Source organism: Amphiura filiformis, chromosome 7, assembly GCF_039555335.1.
Source record: "Amphiura filiformis chromosome 7, Afil_fr2py, whole genome shotgun sequence".
NCBI lineage: Eukaryota > Metazoa > Echinodermata > Ophiuroidea > Amphilepidida > Amphiuridae > Amphiura > Amphiura filiformis.
Window position 1 is genome coordinate 28,724,786 of NC_092634.1, and position 26,149 is coordinate 28,750,934.

The 26,149-nt window shown below is 37.6% G+C and overlaps 1 protein-coding gene and 1 long non-coding RNA gene across 2 annotated transcripts in view; both read left to right on the forward strand.

Moving 5' to 3' along the window:
• Positions 1–24,424, forward strand: LOC140157766 (uncharacterized). Its single transcript, XM_072181013.1, has 19 exons — positions 1–137; positions 2,310–2,444; positions 5,387–5,629; positions 6,587–6,706; positions 6,898–7,110; positions 7,638–7,763; positions 8,263–8,475; positions 8,920–9,039; positions 9,847–10,065; positions 10,399–10,518; positions 15,524–15,742; positions 15,854–15,973; positions 16,832–17,050; positions 17,409–17,528; positions 18,746–18,964; positions 21,516–21,635; positions 22,614–22,838; positions 23,622–23,723; positions 24,177–24,424. Exons 1-19 carry the CDS (start codon positions 56–58, stop codon positions 24,422–24,424), a joined length of 3,183 nt encoding a protein of 1,060 aa, XP_072037114.1. The 5' UTR covers positions 1–55.
• Positions 24,425–25,057: 633 nt separating this feature from the next.
• The window catches only part of LOC140156331 (uncharacterized), a 1,646-nt gene continuing 554 nt past the window's right edge, over positions 25,058–26,149 (forward strand). The window contains exons 1-2 of the long non-coding RNA XR_011859527.1: positions 25,058–25,158; positions 25,850–26,089. This is a non-coding gene — a long non-coding RNA (uncharacterized lncRNA). The remainder of the gene's footprint in view (positions 25,159–25,849; positions 26,090–26,149) is intronic.

Genomic DNA, 26,149 nt, shown 5'->3' on the forward strand with positions numbered 1-26,149 from the left:
GATGTACTCGTCCGGGCATGATTTACTCCTTCTTGGTTGAATATCAGTAACTTTGATGTATGGAATAACTATGGCAGGCTCGCTTTTGCTTTCTGTAGTTTTAATGTCGGTTTATGAAGTAGCTTATGGAACACATTGTGAGTTGCAACCTAGATTTATTTATTTATTTATTATTTATATTAGTGTCAAATAATATCATTATTATATTCATTAGTGTTATTATTATTATTATTATTATTATTATTATTATTATTATTATTATTATTATTATTATTATTATTATTATTATTATTATTATTATTATTATCACTTCATGACCCAAGGTCAAAGTCATGTCTGCCATGTTCACGCATATGCACTGCAAACACATAAATCACAACAAATGCAATGTTTAATGAAAAGAACTGAACAATTCGCTGTCGATCGAAGTGACGTAATACATCGGATTAACTACCATAGCAATATAGATGAATACAATTTTGACTACACCAAGCATAAAAAGAAACTCGTCATTATAGTCATTCTTGCTGTTCAACAACCTGATAATTTTGGATTATTCTGAAATATACATTTTGTTAATTGAACTTTGCTTTCTCATTTTTGCAATTTCAACAATTTTCAATGGCAACGCATTGTTGTATTGCACACAAACACCACGGGCCAATAAATAAAGCACACAATTGTAACAAGGCACAATTGAATCGTTACAATTTCAACTTTTGATTTTGATTAGATCAATGGCGGAAGCCCTTTGTTCCGAACAATAGGTATCTCGATGAATAGCGAGTCGGTAAATCAAATCGGCACAAAGGAACAATGCGTTACGTAATCTATTGCCACTCTATGTTTATAAAAGCTCTTTGATCTTTACACGCTTGAATCTAGGCACCTGACACTATTGAGAACGATCCTAGGTTTTTATTAAGATTTTTAATGTATTTTTCAAGCCGTGCGTCTACTTCTTTGTTAAATCATGAATCATGAGTTTTGTTATTCTATTCTGGTTATTTATTGTTTTGGTGAATTGGACTGACTCTAGAGGCTTATTTTTACTTATCAGGGTTGTGATTTTATCCTTTTTTCACCCAATTTTTGGGTTTTAGTAAAGAAGTTGTAGCATAGCAAACTTCAACATAAAACCTCCCAACTTTCGTTGTGTCATCATTGTCACTCTTCATTGGTATCTTCATCTCATCGAGCCTTTCGTTTCTCTAACTGCTGCATCCGATACCACCTAATACTCAAAGTTCATTCCTGCTTTCCATCAACTGTATAATGATTTGCAATGCACAGATTCCAAATGCCTCCTAGATATCAATAATTCAGTATTCAAGTTCATATCTTGTGATTGGTTTCTCATCACGCGATATGATGACGACATTTATGCCAAGTAATTTAACAAGCAGTGATGACATACGAGACCGAAGTTGTCAAGGAGCTTCAAGGTACTGCAAATTATTAAGATTTAATTTAAATCTGTGGTCAACCAGACATACCTATGTTGACGGACGAACCGACGAACCGACGTTGCGACTGAAACCTTCAGTCTTCAGCTGGGTTGTGATGCAAATGAGTACCGGACACTTCCGGTATTGATGACAATCGACGAGGAATGTCCTTTATGATTCGGTCCCAGCCGTGTGACAACTTGGCCCGGACGCCTCCTCCACGGTTGAGAGATATAAAGGACATTCCTCGTCGATTGTCATCAATACTGGAAGTGTCCGGTACTCAAGGTCATTTGCATCACAACCCAGCTGAAGACTGAAGGTTTCAGTTGCAACGTCGGTTCGTCCGTCAAAATAGGTATGTCTGGTTGACCAGATTTAAATTAAATCTTAATTTCAACATACCCAGATGAATGAGAGTCTACACAGTTTTACTGCAAAAAAAATGCTCACACAGTTAGCTCGAGATAAATCCTCCAATATTTTGCTCCCCCATGTTGACGGCTGTTGGTTTCTGACAAAACGTACCTCATATTTTGGCCATTTTAAGCCTAAAAGCGCAAATTTTTGCGCACTTCGCGCGATTTTATCCCACTTTTACACCATATTTCAACAGTTTAGCTTCAAAATGGCAAAATTTTTCACGCGCTTCGCGCGCATTTGTACCATAAACTTATTCTGTCGCTAAAAGGTGCTGGATCCACTATACTTCAAGAATTATTTTCCAACACCACCACCCCCCACCCAATGTCAAACAGAAATCTACGCCACTGGCTATACTGCTCAGCTTCAAATAACTGGGATTGGTCACATGTTTAGTTGGTGGAATTTTCAAAATGACATTTTTTCTCTTAATTACAGCCGTGACAGTTTTCTGTGGTGGAGAGGGCGTTGGACCAACAACGGACTGCATGATTAATGAGAATGCTGGTACTGTGTTGGTTTGGGTGAGGTTTAGTAATGGTGATACAGGTGGCTTCGAATATGCTATGGGCGGTAAGAAGGGCTCAGTGGCGGCCAACTGTCCTATTTGTCAATACTTTAGAACTGACATATAATGGGGAGTAAGGGAGTACAGCTTTAATGGTTTACTGAGCTCAGCCATGCTTTGCTGTCTTCGATAATGGCTCATGTTCGCCAGAGCGTTCAATAGGAACAAGCGAACAGTATACGAGTTTGCTGATATCTATCGGAGCAGTCAGCAAAGCAAAAGGATTATAAACACGGTCGATGGTAAAACCATAATCGATTTCCTTTGTGTTCAGTAAGTACATAATGACCCACTCATCAACTACTCAAGTGGTCATTAAATAAACATGTCTGGGGCCGTGTCTGCGGTCAATAGAAAGTCAAGAATGTGTTTAATTTTAATCCAAAAAAATGTTTACATAAAGTGGTGTAATTAGGTTTCAAGTGGTTGTCAATTCAAGAATGGTCGTAAAATTGATTCGACCGATATTTGGTCAACGCGTGGTATCGGTGTGTACAATTCAGCGGAGCCTGACAGAGTTTACTACATGCTTTTATGGGTTTGGGCTTTGTTAAAAGCCGGGTACCTCTTCGCTGCAATGCGTAATCGAAGTCAGCTAAGCATGGCTGAGCTCAGCAAATAAATAAAGCTGTCCTCCCTAAAGTAGATGCGTATAAAGTCGTCGGCCGTATCACATACTGACGTATTCGACATTTTTAACATTTTTGAGAAAATTGGTATATTAGTTTGTTATGTTCTAATCTATTTATTCACCAAAACCCATGCCTCAAAGTGGCTTAATTAGTAAGATATTAATTAATTTAATTATGTCGTATTTACAAAACATTGAAATGTCCGCATCACATAACGACGTATTTGCCGATCACCTATACTGCGCAAGCCCAGTATATCGTATCTGCAATTTGAAGAATTTGCCGTTTCACATACTGACGTATTTGCGCAACGTATTTGCGCGACTCTGTCATTTCACGGCAAATTTGCTGTTTTGTCCTTTTCACATACTGACGTATTTGCGCAACTGTTTCACATACTGACGTATTTGCGCGACGTATTTGTCATTTGAACGGCGAAATTGACATTAGTCCTTTTCACATAGTGACGTATTTTATTTAATATTGATTTTTTGCAGAATGAGTCATGCTCTGATAGTGATAAGTGAATTATATTGAAAATGTGGTATATTTGCATTACTGTTAACCTGGTTTTAATCGACAATAATATTTTAATCAAGATTATAAGGCAAATGAAAATCGCTAAATTTTCAAGTTCGATTTTCTCGAAATGCGTATTTTGCAAATACGTCAGTATGTGATGCGGCCGACGAAGTAATGTTTGTTAAAAAATCCAAATAACTTAAAGGTAGTCATTTAAGGATTGAGAGTTCGAAAAGATCTCCGAAAAAGTAATAATCGCAGTTTAGCAAATAACTGTTACAATGAAAGGCATTAGGGGGGGGGGGTGATTATTGTATTATTACTATAATAGGTCTCACACCAATTTTTGTGGTGTCACAAGCTCATACTAATTTAACCTCTATTTTACATTTCGCCTGGAATTGCATATTTATGTTTTTGTGATTGCTGTTTGTGATTTAATTTATATACGTCTTTATCTGACAATTTACAACATCTTTTACACACCATAAGGGTCGACTGCGTAAATTTCGATATATTTAACAGTATCAGTTTGTTTTAAGTCCTTATACTTTATTCTATTACCCCCACGACCCATTATTCAAAATCGCGCACTGTGATTTGTTGAAACGCGTCACGTGAAAGACCATTAATTAAGAAATAAAGGGTAATGCATGATCCTTTACACGAAAAAATAATGTGTCGAGGCAGTAAAACGTAAATAATGGGTGAGGCGCAGCCGAACCCATTATTTAAACGTTTTACTGCCGAGGACACATTATTTGCATGTAAAAGATAATGCTGCACCCTTTATTTCTATTCTATTACCACAAAATAGTGTAATTTAAAGACAAAATATCAAATTTTTGCCCAAATATTTCAAGTTGTTTACCTCAAGGTGGAGCGCATACGCGTAGCCAAAGCGTATGCACATTCCAATAACACAACCTAACATTCCATTCTCCCCTAAAGCAGGTATGCACATACAATAACACACCCCTGACATTCCATTCTCCCCTACATAAGCAGGTGTGCTGTGCGCTGTGATGATAGAAGAACATAAAGTTCGTTGCCCTTGACACTTTATCGCTAATTAATGGTCTGTCACGTGACGCGTTTCAACAAATCACAGTGCGCGATTTTGAATAATGGGTCGTGGGGGTAATAGAATTAGCAATAAAGTGGCCAGGGCAACGAACTTTATGTTCTTCTCGCATCACAGCGCACATCAAAGCGCGATGCAGTATATTAGCGTCGTACGCATTCTACGCAAATCATTACGCTTGGTTACGCGTTCTACAATACTCACCATCACTTACGCTTTGGCTACGCGTAAACAACTTGAAATGTTTGGGCAAAAAATGTGATATTTTCTCTTTAAATCGCACTATTATGTGGTAATAGATTAGAAATAAATGGTACAGCATTATCCTTTACACGCAATATGTGTCATCGGCAGTAAAACATTTAATAATGGGTTCGGCTGCGCCTCACCCATTATTTACGTTTTTACTGCCTCGTCAAGTCAACGGTAGATAACATTATATAGAACAGCTGTGTGATTGGTAAATTTTAAAATTGTCAGCTTCATGACTACCGCAGGATATGACGACTGGCGTTGTTGTATGTCAGTCACACGTAATTATTTAGCAAAAATTAAAATGTGGATTTCGATCAGTGACCTGAAATTGTCATTTATTATTATTATTATTATTATTATTATTATTATTATTATTATTATTATTATTATTATTATTATTATTATTATTATCATTATTATTATCATCTTGTTTTTACTCCATTGGTCTATACAGTTGCAGAATCTCGGGACAACACTGCCATAGCAAACGTCGATTACGCCGGATTTGAAGAGGCAGCCCCGATTCTTCCTCCTTTTTCCTCGGCATTCTACGTACAGATACCAATTACTATTATAGACGATACCGACGTCGAGGGGGACGAATCGTTTTTTATAGACGGGCGCCTATATCTAACAACATCAGCTGGCGGAGCGGGACAACTCCTTACTACTGCTAACATTATAATAGTTGACGATGGTAAGATGGTTCCGGATTGCCAAGAAGGAAAATCCATGGGTGGGGCACTCACGGTAAAAGTGTTCACATTCATGGTCAGAGATTTTCAAAGCATAAACTAAACAGGAATATTAGCGCGATTTTTTGTTAAAATACACCCGATAGGCGCATTGCATACGGTAGTTTTTATAATTTTCTTTATTTATAATGTTTGAGTGGTGGCACTGATGTACGAGAGAACAGGAAATACGCCGATTTTTTTCCCTAAAGGTGACACGCGCGCGTCGAGTTCCGTTCTCTAAAAAGGTCCCTTTTCGCGTTTTTCTGGTCACACATGTGTACTCTATGAAACCGCAGTGACTCCACCCGGGACAAAAATAGAAAGCACAAAGCAACATATGTTTTTTTTTAGATTTGGTGTCAAAACTGAGCATGAAGTCAAAATTCAAAGAACCAAATTCGTTCAATCTTGATTAAAATGTCACTGTGTCGAGGTTAACAATTGGATAATTTTTTCGGACGAAAAATTGATATATGATATACAATATACGACTGTGTCAAAACTTACATGCATGCAGGTGACGTTTTTATTAAACACAGAAAGTTGACATCAAAGTTATGCCCCCGTACATGGGATGTTAATTTAAAGGAACACTCCGGTAATCACAACATTATACCTTACATGTTAGAAAAACAATTATCAAGCATGAATCACGTGGTTTTGACCATAACAACGAATAAAAACACTCGGCTCTCAACACGCGATATTCAAAATTCCCGCGCACCGAAATTGCTTGTGGCAATGAAGTCCCAGTAACACAATGAAAGTTGGCGACATTGAGCACAAATAACCATGACGTCATTGCCACACGGGCAATTTCGGTAAGGGAATTTTGTTTCAGTAACCTGTATAACCATTACATCAAGGAAATAGGTTTCCTTCTTAGATTTCGTTTGATACTTGTCACCCGATTTCAGATCCCACCGGATTGCCAACCGTTAATTTTGAAAAAGCAGTGTACGTTGTTGACGAGGGGAACACAGAAATGGCAAACATTGTGCGAGGAGACGATGGAGCCGCAGGGACCGTAGCGGTTTGTGAGTCAAAGTTACTCTCAGTGATATTCTGCATAAAATCTTACCTGCCTCAAGCCTTCTGCTTCACAAATGTACCAATTAGCCAACTTTAAGTAATTTTGATTAGAATAGAACAAAGAAATAACTCAAATAAACAACATAACTCTATTCTATTGTTCTATATATTTTTATCTCCCCACCTCCCGTTTTAGCTGTGACTACCAAACCTCTAACAGCTCGGGATACCGACGATTTCACGCTCGATATGACAATGGTGAATGTCGCCAACGACGCCATATCACCAATCACTGTTACAGGTGTGACGGACACTGTCATTGAAGGTGTAGAAGTGTTTATTCTATGCATCGCAGACAATGCTGCATATAACATCGGCCAAACTTCCTTTACAACGATTTACATTAGAGGTAATACTATTGAATAACGTCGTCTTTAAAGGCTGTATTTTCATTTCTAATCGTGTATCCCATTACTTGTCGTCGATCTCGATAGGATTCCAGTCATAAGGGACGTACCAGTTGATTGTCTGACAGGGGGAGATTATCGAGTATTGATAAATCGATTATGGACCGATCAATCAATCCATTATCGAAAATCGATTAGGCCAGCTGATTGCTCCCAAGTAAGGTTATTTCTTCATGTAATTTTACACGGAATTAGGGAAGGGTTAGTTTATGGTTAGAATTAGGGTTAAAGCTAGGATTACATATGGAAAGGTTTCTTTTAATCTCAAATATTCCGACGTACTCGAACACTAAACCTTTCCTTTAACAGTTTTCCCTGATTCTGCTTTCATATTATTGTAGTTGCAGCACCATTAATTTGTTGCAGCACGACTGTTGTGTATAATAACTCGAATTTTAAACAGATGCTCTGTATTCATTACAAACTATAATGACTTTTATGATAATTACGATTTAAATTATTTTACTAGATCCACCGGCCACGGTCTTACCGACTGTTACACTTGAGGAAGCGGTCTATGTTGTTGATGAAGGAAGCACAGATATGGTTAATGTGGTGCGTGGAGACGATGGAGGAGCAGGGACCATAGCTGTGGGTGAGTGTGTTCTATATATGAAATGCAAATTTTAAACTCATCACAGCGTAACCAGGGTGTGGGGGGGGGGGGGTAGAGTGCCCCGCCTGACAAAAATGAATGAAGAAAGTGCATCACTGACAAAAAATGAAAGAGAAAATAAGGAGAGAAAAGGGGCAAAGTGTCCGTTTTTCATCAAATTTCACCCCGATCATGGGTCAAAATATAAGGTAAAATACAAAAAAAAAAATTGGCCAAATAACGCTTTTTTTTTTGGAAGACTTAAAAATCTTAAAACATGCCGTCCCTCTAAACAAAATCCCGGTATATCGTGATAATACAGGTTCAAAATGATGCAAGCGTGATATCTCTTTTATCTTTGCCCCTGAACTATTTATTTTGCTTCCCCCTACTATAAAAGAAATCTGGCTACCCTACGATGTTATTGGTGTAAAAGGCGGAAAGTATAATCACTACTAAACAACAACAAAACTTACGCATGAAACTTTTCACTATTTAGGAGTAACTACCAAACTTCTAACAGCTCGGGATACCGACGATTTCACACTCGATACGACATCGGTGAATGTCGCCAACGACGCGATGTCACCAATCACTGTTACTGGTGTAACGGACACTGTCATTGAAGGTGTGGAAGTGTTTATTGTATGCATAACAGACAATGCTGCGTATAACATCGGCCAACCTTCCTTTGCAACGGTATACATTAAAGGTAAAATATTACAGAATTACCCAGTGGCGGATCCAGGGAATGGCGGAGGGGGCGCTAGCCGCATAGCAAACAAACAATTAAAAATCATGTAAAATCAAATTGCTTACTTTTATGATTTTAACCAATTTTAGCTAAAAACACTTAACACAGGAAAAATGCGACAGTTGCGCAACAATTTGAAGTGTAAATTTTATTAGTTAAGATGCTGGAAACTTCATGATCATGTAATTCCTAACTATGTATGTCAGCCTAACGCAAATAAAATTTAATTCAAATTAATATTACGCAGTTCTGTCTTTCTTGGGGTCTCAATTGTTTCTTTGGCTTCCATTCACAAGTCATGAAGCCGTAGCTTTGGGTGTATGGTTGTTTGTAAACATATGCTGTCACCAGACAATGTATATGCTTGAAGAAATAGCCTACGACCATTGTTTATTTATCCAGATCCGTTGGTCTTGCCAACCGTTTCATTTGATGAAGCAGTCTATGTTGTTGATGAAGGAAGTACAGGTACAGTTAATATTGTACGAGGGGACGACGGAGGAGCAGGGACTATTAATGTGGGTATGTTTTTATTTTAATCATTATTAGTCAGTCAGTTTGTGCACCGTGGTCTCCCTACTAAACTGCCGTATATAGTCAGTCTACAAATTATCTTAAACTGATCATATACGGCAGTTTAAGACATCTTACAAGTGATAATGCCCTCTGTTGGTACGCATTTAGTGCGTTTATACTACGTTCTGAAGTTATTTTAACATAAATATAAAAAGAATTAAAAAAAAGTAATTTGATAAGTAACATTGCGGGATGATGTATGTATGCGGCCTTGACGCTTTTTGTTGATTCCCAGTATCAACAAAAAGCATTAAAGCCGCAGGGCTTACAGGCCCTAGACCGGCGACTCCCATACGACGACTAAACACTCCAAGTGGGACCCCAATATAAGAGCCCCGCAGGGCAAGAAAGCAAGAGTAACCTAATGTAACATTAACTAACAGCTGAACTCCATAGTTTAGCTATGGTGCAGAAGCCGCTATTTTCAACAGCTGAACCCCATCGTTCAGCTATGGTGTGGAAACCGCTATTTTCAACAGCTAAACCCCATAGTACATCTTTGGTGCGGGAAGCACGATTTTAAGATACCGTATTATGTCGTATATGATCAGTTTCAGATCATTTGTAAAATGACTATATACGGCAGTTTAGTTGGGCGACTGGGTTGGTTTGTGCTAGTCTCAGTCATCATAAAATTGGTGTAAGACACGAGTACAGTGGTGAAATAACACAAAACAAAACTATGTCCAGATTGGTCCAAATGAATCAAGTTATCAGGATATAAGTATAGTAAACATTTTACTGTTATCTTAGGTGTCGACATAACAGACCTAACCACAAGGGAGACCGGCGACTTTACTCTCGACGTATCCACTGTAGCCGTTGCCAACTTTGATATGGAAGCTATCATGGTGTCAGCTGTGGCAGAGCTTAAAGTAGAGGGGGAAGGAGTAGAAGTATTTCTTCTATCTATTCCGGACAATGCCGCATACATCGTTGGCAAACCTTCCATTGCTACTGTATATATTAAAGGTACACAAAACATTTCCCCCGTCAATTTTGATGTTTATCGTATCTTACCATAAATAGGGAAATGTGGTTTGCCTGTTTGTTTATTTGTTTGTCCATCAAGAGAAGCAATCTTAGATTACTGGGAGTAATATTTGGTCGAAATCTGTCTAGAATTAACTGGGCCCAAACAGTGAAAAACCTTTCTCAGATGAAAAGCGATAAGTTGAAGATTTAGAAAAATGGTAAATTAAAGCTGAATTAAAATTTAATGTTTTTATTGTTTTAATGAATTTTTCTCACGTACATGCATTGCTGGCATCTGGATATTGTACTATTGTACTTGCCCTTCTTAAGATCCCCCCGTATTACCAACCGTGACATTTGAAGAAGCAGTTTACGTTATTAACGAAGCCGGCACAGTCTCTGTCAACATCTTGCGTGGAGACGATGGAGGAGCAGGGACAGTGAGCGTGGGTAAGTAGTCATGCGAATTGTAACAAATAAACTCCACAACATACTACAAGTTTGTTTTGTGGAAGCCCATTTTGATACACCCCCCCCATAAAACTCGTCCAACTATGGACAGTAATTTTGGTGAATAACCCGCTTCAAAAAGTAAAACACGTGTCATTTCCTGCTTAATTTACGCACAGGGAGGTAAATAACAGGTGAAGTGGGTGGGTAAATGCCACACCAGTCATTCAGTTTGCCCACTCAGCAAATTCATCTTTCACATTGTCCGAAATTGCAGTAAATTAGGAACCATTATCATGATTTCATCATACCAAATATTATATCCTGATGATAATTTGTTCTTGACGTTAGTTTTCATAATATTCGCCATATTTATTTTATTGAAGTAAACTTCCAGCAGGCATAAACATAAAATAAAATGTTGAGAATTAATGATACATTTTCCACTATGATTTAATGATTTTTAACATTTTTTTTTCAAAATGGATACTGTTTCCAAAATAATATGATTATTTGAAATAGTTACAACTTTGCTGTAAACCAGGAGTAGTGAGAAATTTCCATTTCTAAATATTGAATAGCAAACTGAACTTAAATGGTTTTGTATAATATAAATAAGCGACGATGAAGAAAAATATGATTGAATAAGCAAACATGTTCCGACATGGTTCATTAACATACTCAAAGCAGAAATAATGTACAAAGAAAGAAATGTTAAAAATAGTTAATTAATTAACTTAATTGTAAACCAATAGGCGTGTCTAAGCATTGACTAGCGGCCCTAACAAAAGGATCTCACCAGGTAAATGAAACAAAATATTATTGAATACCACACGATAAGAGATAATAGGCGTCAAGGCGTGTCTTTCAAATGTTAAAGAGATGCAAACATAATACATGTTCCGACATGGTTCATTAATATACTCAAAGCAGAAATAATATACAAAGCCCTGTACAAAGAAAGAATTGTTTAAAAATAGTTACTTAATTAATTTAATTGAAAACAAACAGTCGTGTCTAAACATTGACTAACAAAAGGACCTCGCCATTATTTTGGTATATAGATGAGCGACATAAATGAAACAAAATATTATTCAATAGAACACAATAAGAGATAGGCGTCAAGGCGTGTATTTCAACAATGTTAAAGAAGCAAACATAATGTGTATGTTTCGACATGGTTCATTACTACTCAAAGTAGAACTAATGTACACACCAAGACAACTAAATAGTTACTTAATTAACTTTATTGTAAACCAAGATGGGTCTTGTCTAAGCATTAACTAGTGGTCGGCCTTACCAAAAGGATCACACCAGGGTTTGGGAAAATATAAATAATGATGCAAAATATTATTGAATAGCGTTTAGGTAGGGTAACGGCTGATTTTATGATGACAGTGACAAAAGCACTAAATTGGGCACGAGGCTTCCTAATATAAAAAAAAGCGCAGTGATTGATAGTGCGCCACGCACAGGCACAACGCCTAGACGTTGATCCTCAGCACACTTTACAGGTTGTCGCTGACCACTATGGTCCCACATCATTCCATAAACCATTTAACAACAATCAGGGACTTTGCTGATACAAGAGCGCACACCCTAGACATTCCACAAATAACCATCGCAACCAGGATCAGCTCCCTGAGTTTCGTACGGGTTACAACGAGACAATTAGCAGTAAGTCCCTTGTCCAATGGAATTACAACCTAGCTCAATTTCCCCACGAGAGCGTACTAGGCACCGCCAGGGTTCGAACCCGCAATCTCTCGTACCGTAGTCAAAGTCATGTGATCAATTGATGAATAGGCTACGACATTACCTATTTCTGGAAACCATTGAACAGTGATATTAATGGTCATTCAGACAACAAAAGTAATCGATTGTGTTAAAAACCGCCCTAAGGTATCTCTCAGGTCATAAGGATTCACGTTTGCTCTATCTGGGTAATGGCACATTTTGGTCTCTACAGGGGTCAAGATTTAATACATGCTCCGATTTTGATTAAAACAAGGAGAGTCTTTCAAAAAGACACAGTTCACGGATCAGGTGTATAGAAATTTTGTTCTAACTTTCCATTTTCATATCTAACCTACTCTGCACTGATCTTACAATAAATTAGTGGTTTGAGGCATAATGATACCTACATCCTGACTCTGGTTTATATAACTCTCCAGCAAGAAACTCATTCAAATACAAACTTTCTAATCAATATCACTATCATAGGCCTCTTGAAATTCAATTATACCATGCAGATAATAACCTTGGCCCAATAATTATTAGGATTCCAATTCAGATAAGCAAACATTTATACTGGGTAATTTGCTCAGTTGGCAGTAACTGAGTAAATCGCCTGTATCAAAATATCCAGTATATTTTTCATAATTATGTTCAGCCTGATCACAAAATAAACAATAGCATTGGCCTTACCCACCAATCATTAAAGCCTATTATAATCATGTGATGGCTCAATCCAATAGTAAACATGCTTAAACATGCTTTGACCCACGTGGAGCCCTTAATATTGATGTTTGACCTTTTCACCAATATTAACTGCAGACTGATAAGTTGTAGCATATTGCAGTTACTGTCCGTTTTCCTATACACAATACACAGTGCTCTCACCATTGACGCGCGACCTTTACAAATAGTGTATGTTAGAAGTATATTGCATTTGCCTAGTTAACATCACTGTGTGAAAAATAACCGGCCAATATTTAAACTATTCTCTAAACTTCTAGCAAATATATTTCTCTAACATGACCTAAAATTACAGCTAGGTTAGATGTTCAGAAATAGTCGCACTTTCGTAAAATATGAGTGAGGGCAAGGCATACCCAGCAAACACAAAAACGTTTTAAAAACGTTTTTAATAAGTTATATTTTGGCTTTTGGTTTACATAAAAACGTTTTAATAACATTAAAATGTCGGGTTATATAAAGGTCATGAAAACGTTTTATAACGTTTTGTATGAAAGCACACTACAACAATATTTTTAAAATGTTTTCAAAAATGTTATTGTAAACTATTTTTGCAAACTTTTTTTGCCAAATATTTTGTCAACACTTAAAAACATTATGTTAAAATATTTGCACCCAGCAAACACAGAAATGTTCTTAAAATGTTTTTTTCAAAACGTTTTAATAACATTTAAATGTCGGGTTATATAAAGGTCATGAAAACGTTTTAAAAACGTTATTGCCAATATTTTGGGCAAATATTTTTCGCAAAATATTTTTCAACCCCAAAATAACATTCTGTTTAGAATGTTTTGTACCAAGTTTTCAAAAATGTTTTAGGAATGTTATTAAAACGTTTTATACCCTTTATATATAACCCGACATTTAAACGTTTTCTGTAAAACATTTTTGTTTGCTGAGCGGTAGATTATCAAAAAATGATTTTTAATGTTATGAAAACGTTTTATACCCTTAATATACCCTTTATGTAACCCGACATTTAAACGTTTCTTGACAACCTTTTATAACCTTTTGCGAATGATGTCGAAAACGTTTTGTGTTTGCTGGGTAGCTAGCTCATAGCTAGCCAACTCCCCGTGTTAATTGAATAGAGATTTGGCCGAAAATATTGAGCTATATTGGTAACGGACCGCTCAGTTCTGAAGGATGCCACAAAGAAACGGTACAAGCTACATTTAAACTATTCTATGAAATTCTAGAAAATATAGTTTTGTAACATGTCCTAAATTTTTAGCTAATTTAGGTGTTTGGAAATAGTCGCACTTTTGTGTTTTAGGAAGCATATGTAAACGACAGATAACACCAAAAATATGAAGAAATTATTTCCAAACCGTGTTAAGTCAACAATCATTATGTTGCTCATTTTCAAGAATGCTGGTTACAAAAAGCAGACCATTGTCTCATTTTGTGAACAAAGGTCCACATACCATTGTTTCCTTGCGTTTCATTTATAATCGGTTACCCAACTGAAGCTGTATTATACCAATTCATTGCGATACCTCACATATAAAACAGACACATGTGCACAACCAGAGAAGATCCGATTTAATCAGTTGAGCTGTTTCAATGAGTGTTATCTTGGTTTAATAGCTTTTAATAAGGTTTAAGTCCTGCAAAGGTCGAGGTGAATTCTACTGTAGACATGACTGCATCATGGATAGGTTAAAGTATTTATCTGGTTAATCATTATTACCAGGGATATACTTTGAAATTGAATTAGAAGAATTTTGGACAACACTACTTCAAATTTGATCGCTTACCGGGAGCGCTTTCACAGTACTGACTGCGGATTTGCTGGGATATTGACTTGGAAAAAAAAGTCTGAAATTAATTGGCAACCTCTGTAGATGAAATTCAGACTTCCGCTCTCCACATGGTTCATTTAGAATTGGGTAAATGAATCATGAAAGTACTCCGTCCTTCGGAGGGGACGTTAAGCCGTCGGTCCCGTGTGCAGAGAGCCATACCTGTACATGTATCTCGCAGCCACTTTCGAAAAGAGTAGAGTGTTAACCCCTGACTATTCCCAATCCGTCCCGGTGTTCAAATGGACCCCAATGGAAATAAGCTTTAATAGAGGCTTTCTTGGATCATCCAGGGTTGTCAAAACCCGAACAAAAGCCTTACCATCTCACAAAACTAATGACTAGTCTAATTAAAAGCTAATGACATTGGCTAAGGGTCACGCTGTATGAGTACAATGGCCTCGGGTTTTTCTTGGGAACAGCGAGTGGTTCCATGGATGTTAAAATATGCGTGATGAGAATGATAATTATATCTGTGCAATAACTTCATTGTTTGATATGTGCGACGCACATTGTGCGTAGTTTCTACACATTTAATGCATTTATTTCTTCAATTCTGAATGTTTATATATATATCTTAAATGATTTTAATTGTGCTTCGATTGTGAATGAATATGTAATTTAGCCTTTGACTATTACTTGTGTCACATGAATAAAAATACCTTAAATTGTAATGATTCGCGTACTGTCATAACATGTATTTCTAATTCTTTCATGTTTAGACGTTGATATAACGCCCTTAACTGCAAGAGAAACCGACGATTTTTCTCTGGACGTACAAACCGTAGCCGTCGCAAACTGCGATATGGAACCTATCGTGGTATCAGGTATAGCAGACCTTAAAGTAGAAGCTCAAGGGATTGAAGCGTTCCTTCTATCTATTCCGGATAATGCTGCATACATCGTTGGCAAACCTTCTATTGCTACCATATACATCAAAGGTGAGTCAAAAATATATACGTCTTTCATATTTATAGTTAGCAAAATAGGCCTAAAAATGACCAGTTTTGGTCAATTTTGATAACTTTACCAACTTTGTATTTTACACTAAGATCCTCCCGTATTACCAACCGTGACATTTGAAGAAGCAGTTTACGTTGTTAACGAAGGTGGTACAATCATTGTTAACATCTTGCGTGCAGACGATGGAGGAGCAGGAACAGTAAACGTGGGTAAGAGTTGAAAGAAAGTTTTACATTATGTTAACTCTGCCTTTTAGAATGTTAGCAATCATTTAACAAATTGAAATCCACTGAGGGGACCACATATGCGTTGTCATCATTTGGTCAGAAGCGGTACATATGCCATATATAGGGATCAATGAGTTACATATAGGATAACCTTGTGCAGTCATAATATGAAGACCTGAGCGCAAGAAGACCGCAAGTCCACTTTGGCCCCTCAACATGAATACACTAAAGTTATCTATAGTTTCTTTAGGGTTTTATAATGTTTATTATATGTTCCAGGGTGAAAACATCATGAAAGGTTGTGAAAGATTTATTTTGGCCCCTGAACATGTATAAAATATTACCAAACTATACGCAACTTGTGTCGTGATCAAAGGTTTAAACCACTAAATTATATTTACTACCAACATGAACTTTCATTCTAATATACGCAACTTCAGTGTATACATGTTGAGGGGCCAAGTGGACTTACGGTCTTCTTGCGCTCAAGTCTTCATATAGTACCAGCCTGAGGTATTTTGACCTTTTTGTTTCTTTGTTTAAACAGTCACTCCGTCCGGAGCCATGCTTAGGTTCTGATGGGACCAGGCTCAAAGAATATGCTCGAACCAGGCTAAAAAAACCTGTATAAAGGTTGTCACATGAAAATAATATTCGGCAACATCAATTTGTTCTAGCTTTACGCGCGTCGTAAGTGACGAATTCGTTTTCATTTCTATCTGAGCAAAAATATTAAATTCGCCATTTATGGGAAAACACAACGATATCAGATTCGAGTTACAAAATGTTTTTTTATCAATCTTGCTGGATCAATTGTTCTCCCGATTTCTCCAAATATAGATGTCGACATTACGGTCTTAACCGCAAGAGAAACCGATGATTATACTCTCGACGTACAAACCGTAGCCGTTGCCAACTGCGACATGGAATCTATCGTGGTATCAGCTGTAGCAGACCTTAAAATAGAAGCTCAAGGGATTGAAGCGTTCCTTCTATCTATTCCGGATAATGCTGCATACATCGTTGGGAAACCTTCTATTGCTACCATATACATTAAAGGTACGTTTCATTCAGCATAATGAATTAATCTCTTCCCAACCCTTTTCAGAGTTTTGGTATTGAGAACAATCAAATACTGTGGTGCAGAAATGCATTCGGGTTTTTATTCCTTATTATAAAAACGTTCCTCAGAACTAACTTTCAAACTATCATTTCCGTGTAGAATCAGAGTTCTGATAATTATGCAAAAGTATAAGTGCCCGAGGTCTAAGGTTTTGATGTTGAGAACACTACAAACTCTGTGACTATCGTTCATATATGGATTTGTGTGGAATTATGGACTACCGCAAGGATCAATCCTTGAACCACTTTTCTTTATGCTTGATATTAAACTTCTTCAATAATTTTTTTCCCAAAGATCCCCCTTCATTACCGGTTGTGACATTTGAGGAGGCGGTGTATGTTGTTGATGAAGGTTTCACAGTTACAGTTAATCTATTGAGAGGGGATGATGGAGGCATAACACCTATAAATGTGGGTAAGTGTTTAAAGCTATACGACATTTTAATTTGATTGGCGATTAAGCAGATAATGCTGGGTGACAGTCATCAACGTGGTCTAATAGTCACGGTACTTGATTTCAGTGTACACGGCTCCCTGGTGCAATTTCAGCGGTGGAGATATGCATATGTATTGAGTTGGAAAGAAACAAAATCAGACTTAGACTCTCCATGGTGCATTTGGAATTGAGTAAATGAACCATGATGCTACCCCGTCCCTCGGAAGTGACGCACACCGACATCGCCTGGCTAATAATTATTTGGTGCAGCAGAGACACTAAAATGAATACACGATTTTGATATCAGACGAAAATCTTCGGATACCGGGTTAGAAAATGATGAATATCTCCCGTAAATGATTTCGTCTCAAGAAACCAGATGTGGTCTCATACACTTGAAAATACGTGTTGAACAGATATTATAGTCGTTAGCGTGCGCTTTGAAAATTGGCCGTGCGCTTTGAACTCAAAATTTGGTCTTGTATGGACTACAGCGCGCAGCAGGCTATAGCTGCACTCACTACTGGAGGCAGTATAACCATTGACCGCAATGTCGTATACAAGCTTACTCACACAGCGAGAAATCAATTACCCCGGCTATTGTCAGCAGCCTTAGTCAGGTCACTTCGCTAATTATGCATCTCATAAGGTCCGAATAAAATGGCCATGGGTGGCTGTGAATTCAACCTACCATGGCGATTTCTACCATGAAGATATCGGGGCGATGACATTGTGTGACGTTAAGCAGTCGGTCCCATGTACGTATAGTCATACATGTACATATACCTCGCAGTCAGTTGCGGAAAGAGTATATAGAATGCTAACCACTGACTGACCCGTTCATTCTGGTGCTTGTTCATATTTACACAATGTAAAGTATAGACAGGCAGTGCGTCTTTGGCCCTGCCTGAGGCTGCTGAATAGTAGAAGAAGTGAACTGATTCTATATCCAAAAAGGACCATTCCTGATGGAACTAAATTCCAGTTACACCAGGTCTAACGTTAGACCTGGTCGATCTCTTTTGTGCATACGGCCCCTTGAGGTTTTCAAACTGGGGCCAGGGTTTACATGGGTTTTACATTTAACCTTTGGAATTACATACGAGGTTTCTCATACCCAGCGATGGTGGATATGATTATCTATTAAAAGTTTTATAATACATTATCAAAATTTTATTAAATTCTCCCATGCATAGGTGTTGACATATATCCCTTAACTGCAACGGAGATCGACGATTTTGCTCTTGACGTACAGACCGTAGCCGTTGCCAACTGCGATATGGAACCTCTCGTGGTATCAGCTGTAGCAGACTTGAAAGTAGAAGGTCATGGGATTGAAGTATTTCTTCTAACTATTCCGGATAATGCTGCATACATCGTTGGCAAACCTTCTATTGCTACCATATATATAAGAGGTATTCGTACTTATGAGGAGTCTTAAAATGGTGCGACAATGATGATTGATAACGTGCGGAATAACTAAAATAACTAAAAGCCTTAATGTACGATATTTTTTCAGAATATACCTTTATTTTTGTCAAAACAGATATTTTGGCATATTTGTAATACTTACACATGTTCCGATTTAAATCTATGAGCAAACGGTCATATTCGCCCTATTTGTAGTAAAACGGGATGATTTTCTGTTGGTCCGACATATTATCATAATTTTTAGATTATGATAATATGTCGGAACGACTCGCAAATCGTAGTCTCCTACGAAGCTAGTTTGCTTACGCTCCTTCCACATGTGGAGGGAGTGTAACCAAACTGGCTGCGTAGGAGACTAACTTTAGGGCCGCACTCGCCGTCCTAATCCAAATAGTGCGAGATATTTCGAGTGATAGAGGTGAAGTTTATGATGTTGTTTCTTTGCAAATTCCCAATGTTTTTCGCGTACAAATGTATGGGAACTTTCATAATGATTGCATATTATCATTTTGGAAGAAAAAAAAGAAAAATCTAAAAATGTAAAAGATCGTACATTAAGGCTTTAAGAATAATTTTAGAGCGTGTAATGAAAAATAGGGAAACATAGTGGCTTATATAAAAGACTTCATTGTGCAATAATTAATTCAACAACACAAAAAGAAACTACTACTCACTTACATTACCAGTTATAAACTTAAACCTGCTCAAGTTATCACAGCATCACAGCTCAGTGGCGTAACTTTGGGCCATGGTGCCCGGGGCGAAAGCATCGGATGCCCCTGACCACGGATGTGCATAGTCCGACGTGTAGGACAGTGGCGTAGCTAGGGGTTGTGGCGCCCAGGGGTAAGGATACATAATGGCACCCTCCCCAGTTCTTGGAGCGGAGCGCGAAAATTTGCACAAATAGGACCAATCACGCATTAATTTTGGTCATAATGAAGTTGAATATCGGTCTTAAATTGATCTTTCAAATGATTTTGTCCTGAAAATTTTGACTTTCCTCGCTGGAGGGGACGTAGAATCGACGCTAAATTGGTTAATTCGTACCGCGCCGCCCGAAATTTTTTCGGCGGGGGCAGTTAGTGGACTTTTGCAGTTTTCATCTTCTCCAACGTCTTTATTTTTGAAGATTCGTCACTAGCTGTAGTAACGTAGCTACGGGTTGTGGCGCCCATAGGAAAGAATACACAATACCAGTGGCGTGGCCGCGCAAAAATGTGCATACAACTTTAATCAAGTTGAATTTTGGTCCTTCAAATGACAATTTATGTGCACCCAAATGAAGATTATAATTCTATGCATGGTGGGTAAAGGTTTCCACTTCTTTCCTATAACAAAGTATTCGTGTCGAAAGGGTATCCGGTCTGCTGATGGGTGCCCCCTTAGCCGGGTGCCCGGGGGTGCGGCCCCCAAAGCCCATAGGAGTTACGCCACTGTCACAGCTCAGTTTTGACACCGCTACCAAAAGCTCTAAATTGACAAAGATGATACCAGTATATGAAATTTGGTGTATTTTTAAAAGTTTCACATCAAAATGATCACGCATTCGCAGTTCAATGCATGGCCATGGCTCGCTTGCCTGCGACGAGTGCCTGTCGAGTATCCCAAGTGCTCGGTTTAATATTCAATTGTTAATTTAAAAGGCATACTTTGTTACACTGCTTTACTCATGGATACCGAGTCATGATGCGATAGATATGACCTATAATAGAGGACCGAATTAAAAAAGACTAGTTTGCGTCTGACGTCAATGCAACGGCGCGACGCGATTGGTTGCTGACCTGCGTAGTACGGTATTTCTGGTCTAGTTACGTCATACGCAAACTAGTCTTTTTAATTCGTTCTTCAATTATTATAGTGTGGTTTTTCGGACTATGCCATGGTCGCGTTTTTTAATTGGCAACTTTTACAAATGCACCGAATTTCATATACTGGTATCAATCTTTGTCAATGTTGAGGTTTTTATAGCAAATGTTATCAAGATGCTGCACACGATCGTGTCAATCAAATTGTCACAGCATAAGCAGGTTTAGATTCATGACAGGTTACATAAAATGACTTTCATTTTGTGTTGTGTTTACTAGTATATTTCATAATCAATTGGTGAAATTTAATAAGATGTAAAACCTATAATTTTCTTACGTCGTTAACTTAATACAATATCATTTAACTCTGTGTTGCACAATGGGCTATTCCAGTTGAAATCCAAACTACCCCTGTGGAAGATTTGGGAAATATCTTCCACAGAAGGAGTAAAAGTTTCAAAAAGAATAGACACGTGGGTAACTTCCATTTAGTTTACTCACTCCAGTTGTGGAAGTATATAGGTAATTAAAGCCATAATACGGGGGAGTATGGGTTTTAAAATGATTAACTCTGACCAATTACATTTGAAAAACATACTCTCCCTGTGGAAGATATATCCAAAATCTTCCACAGTGGTAATGTGGATTCCAACTGTAATAACACAATGTAGGCGTATCAAACATTTTTATATGTCTATTTACCTTTATTCTCGTGCGTTCCTAAAAGATCCACCAGCCATACCTACAGTAGCATTTGATGAGGCTGTTTATGTGGTAATTGAAGGAGACACTGTGATGGTTAACATATTACGCGGAGCCGATGGAGGTATCACACCTATTACCGTGGGTGAGTAACCCGTATGTTTCATTTCGATAAAGTAAAGTTGTATGAATCCAACCTCAGATATATTTTGCCCGAGGGGGGGGGGGGGCACTCGACTTTGGAAGTGACGGCGATGTGCGCACAGCAGGTCCAAACTAGGAGTCTTTCGGTGAGAGCCTAGATACCGAAAAAGGGGGATCTTTCAGTGAGAAGGTTCCAAAAAGGGGGTCTTTCCGTGAGACTAAGGAAAATCTGACCAAGAAGGGGGTCATTCAGTCAAGAAATAAAAGTTGATAACATTTTTTCAAAAATTGGAAACAATTGGAAAAAAATAATGAAAAAATGGGGTCATTCAGTGAGAGGTTATCAGAATTTCCCCAAAAATATTTGAAAAAAGGGGATCTTTTGGTGACAGGAAAATAATCAAGGGGGTCATTGGGTGAGAGGGAGTTCAGTAAAACAAAAGAGGGTGTCATTGCGTGAGAGTGAGTTGAAAAATGGGGGTCAATGTGGCCACTAGGGGAAAGGTGAAAATGTTTGCGCGTGTGAGTAATTCAACCAAAATAAAGTCATTTTCGAGAAACCTTTATGATTTTGACAAAACTAATATTTGTTTTGCAAGATTCATTATAGGACCAGATCGATTGTTACCCTCCCCTTCTGCTAGAAAGAACTTTTCCTTTAAGTTAGTCCTTACCCGGGCGCACCATACTTTAGCTACCCCTTCCCCCATGGCTTCAAGGTTTTGAAGGGAAAGCAAGAAAATATGTCGTTTTTTAGGCGTTTTTTTTGTTATAAAAGTGCAGTATAATACTCATCACATTTTACGTATTAAGCTTATATGAAAGATAAAACGTTAGATCACCTATGAAAAAACTTATATTAAACAGTAGGTCAGTTGTTTTATATCTTTATCGAAAATCTACCAGAACAAAATAATGTTCCAATGTTTATAGTTTCACTTCTCCTATGTCCGCCATTTTTATTCGCTTTTTGGTAAAGGGGTGGAAATAACGTTGCTTAATGCAGCGAACGAAGATTTCACACTAGACGTTGAGATGGTGAGCGTGGACAACTGTGGGGTACAAACTATTACAATATCTGGACTATCTGACATACTAAAGGAGGATTTAGAATTATTTCTTGTGTCCATCGTGGAAAATGCCGCGGTATACAATATTGGAATGCACTCTAGAGCAACTGTCTATATAATAGACGTGGAGCCACGTAAGTATGATTATATCGTCGGCAGAGTGCAACACTATCTTAAGTGCAGTAGAATGTAATAGCTGCCTTTTGTAAAACACCTATTGTTTGCAGCACAATCCCCTCATCATGCTCATTGTAAAGTGTTGATGTTCTGTACACTTTCATGGTTGCCAATAAGCTAACCCCAAGATACAACTTTACATGTAGTCGGATGTTTTTTCTAGTGTTATTGGTTAAAATTAAGTACATTTATTGAAATGTTGCAAATGGCGATATGATATATTAACGATGATGATGACTATGACGATGATGATAATGATAATAATAACGACGACAAAGATGATAACGAAGGTGATGGTGATTATGACTATAACGACCATGATGATGAATAAGACGGAGATGATGGCGATAATGATGGCTATGCTGATGATGAAGATGATGACGATCGCGATGGTTGTGACGATGCTACTGTTGATGATTGTGGTGATGATGAAGATGAGGATGATGATGATGATGATGATGATGATGATGATGATGATGATGACGACGATGATGATGATGATGATGACGATGATGATGATGATGATGATGACGATGATGACAATGATGGTGATGATGATGAAGATGAAGATGATGATGATGATGACGATGATGATGATGATGATGAAGATGATGTTGATGATGATGACGATGATGATGGTGATTATGATGATGATGATGATGGTGATGATGATGATGATGATGATGACGATGATGATGCTGATGATGATTTTTTTTCAATATCTTCACTTTCATTAACAGCATTATATTCAATTGAATTCTGTGAATACAAAGCAGTTGAAGACCAATCACCATTTACTTTCAACATTATAAGATCTCTGGCAGGATCTGAAGGAACTATTGGTGAGTAGTATTGGGTTTTACTTTTCAATTCAATAAAATTGTAACAAAAAAAAAGCGATATAAACGAACCCGGCATACTCTTGAAAACCTCTTACCTAGGCTCCCCAAATCGGCAAATGAATGGCATACAGGCTACTGCGCAAATTCGGGGTTTTCACAATCTGTTAAAATAAAGAGCACCTAATAATATATCTAACGTTATAATATTTTAAGTAGAAAATGTAAAACACCCATAAGATGTACGCTACGGACCGAAAACTTTCAGTATAATAAATCTAATGTTTAAAGGACACTGTTGTAGATCTATAAACATGCTTATACTAATTAATGATATAACGACGACAGTTTTGGCTTATGTATTACAAACAGCTTTCTGGAATTTTGAACAAATACAAGCTATTTTACATCTTTTTCTTATGTAACATTTTCCAGTCATTTCTCGCTCTATTTCAGCCTTTACCGTCAGGGATGTGAGTACCACAACTCGAGACGACCACCAAGCCGTCACTAGAATGATGCTGACTTTTCCGGTTAATTCGGTAACGGAAGAAGGAACTGTGACCCTCATCACCGATTCCTCAATTGAAGATACTGAAGTGTTTGAAATAACTTTATATGGGCCAACTGACGGAGATCTCGGCGAAATCACTAAAGCGACAGTGTATTTGTACGACCCACCCAGTGAGTTTTTTACCAATTAAAATTGTTCAAAAAATGCCAGGGGTGTATTTATCGTGTAAATTGCATTGGCGCGACGCGCGAGTTGATGTATTTATATTTCCTCGTAATTTCGTACATCTTTAGTGACATTTTGTTATAAAAATAGCATTACTTGTTGCTCGAGAAATTATTTTGTACAATTTCACTCTCAACAAGTAATACGCAGTAATTATAATGTAAGACCGAATTAAAAAGACTAGTTTGCGTCTGACGTCAGGGCAAAGGCACGGCGTGATTGGTTGCTGACCTGCGCAGTTCAGCATTTTTGGTTTAGTTTACAGGACGTCATACGCAAACTAGCCTTTTTTCATTAGTTCTATCGCATAATTCATTTTGTCTTGTATATTACTCATTATATGTATTAATTGAATAATATATACATTAATGAAGAAACCTTGGGTATAAATTTAAAACCGAAGAACTTGTTTCCTTTACTTTTTTGTTTTGGGCATAAATCTACGAATTGCCAGCCATAACAATGGGCTTATATTATTCTTAATATGTGGCTACAGCGCTATACATAATATTTGTTGTGTGTTATAAGTCATTTTACATTGGCGGTTACAGGTCTTTATATATAATACGATTCATTTATTTAAATCTCTAGAAAGCGAGTTTTATTTTGCTCGATCTTTCTACGCCGTGATTGAGGCTACTACCTACGTCGATGTTGTTATCCATAGAAAAGGTGACGTGAGCCAGCCTGCACATATAGGTACGTCTGGACAATATAATGTAGGCACTTAGCTACTATCATCACATTACCGTATAAAGTACAATATTGCATTTACATTAGTACATAACTAGTAGGACCCTTAAAGAAAATATCCATGTTTTACCCAGTCCAAACCCAGGAATCCATGTAACAACAACTTCTACTCTGCTGTGGTTAACAAAGCCCTAGCATTTGAGGTGTAGTCAAGAGAGGGGCAAGGGTAGCTGACCCCTGTGGAAAGTCTTGCCCCCATCCCGAGATGCTTTCTTTTGTAATTTTCGTCAAACCCCCTGGAAATTTGCCTTGTCCCTCCCCCAAAAAAGTCCTGCAGGCTACGACACTGCATTTGACATTTTGCCCTCTCGTGCAAGTTGGTATAGCAATATTGCAAAGCTGTCAACTAATTCTAGCATTCAGTAAAACAAAGAGAAATTCAGTCAAAACTTTCAGAAAATAAAACTTGATCGTGACTCTTCAACAATACTTTGTTATTCCTCAATTCCATCTCTGGATTTGTGTTATACCTTACTCAACATCCAATATTATTCTCAAAGACAAATAACGAATAACGAATTCTGGCACCGATGCACACATTCCGTCCTTGTCTGAAGTGTTTGTCTCTGTCCCGAGTTTTGGTTAATATCTATATATATCATGATCATCGTCATTTTAATACATTAACCGTTATTAGTTCTCCGCACATTGGACGTTGACGTTGATGCTGTGGCACCAAATGACTACACCAGTATCCACAGATACGTTACGTTTGAAAGTAATCAACTTGTGACGACTGAACGGGTGACTATCATCGATGATGAACTACTCGAAGAAACTGAATGTTTTCAACTGACATTATCTGAGTCAGGTGGCGCAGATGGCGCTGTGGAAGGAACCCCGAGTATCACCACCATCGGTATCAAGGATGATGACTGTAAATATCAAAAATTACATTATAGTTATAGTTATAGTGTTACATATAGCCAAAGCTCTG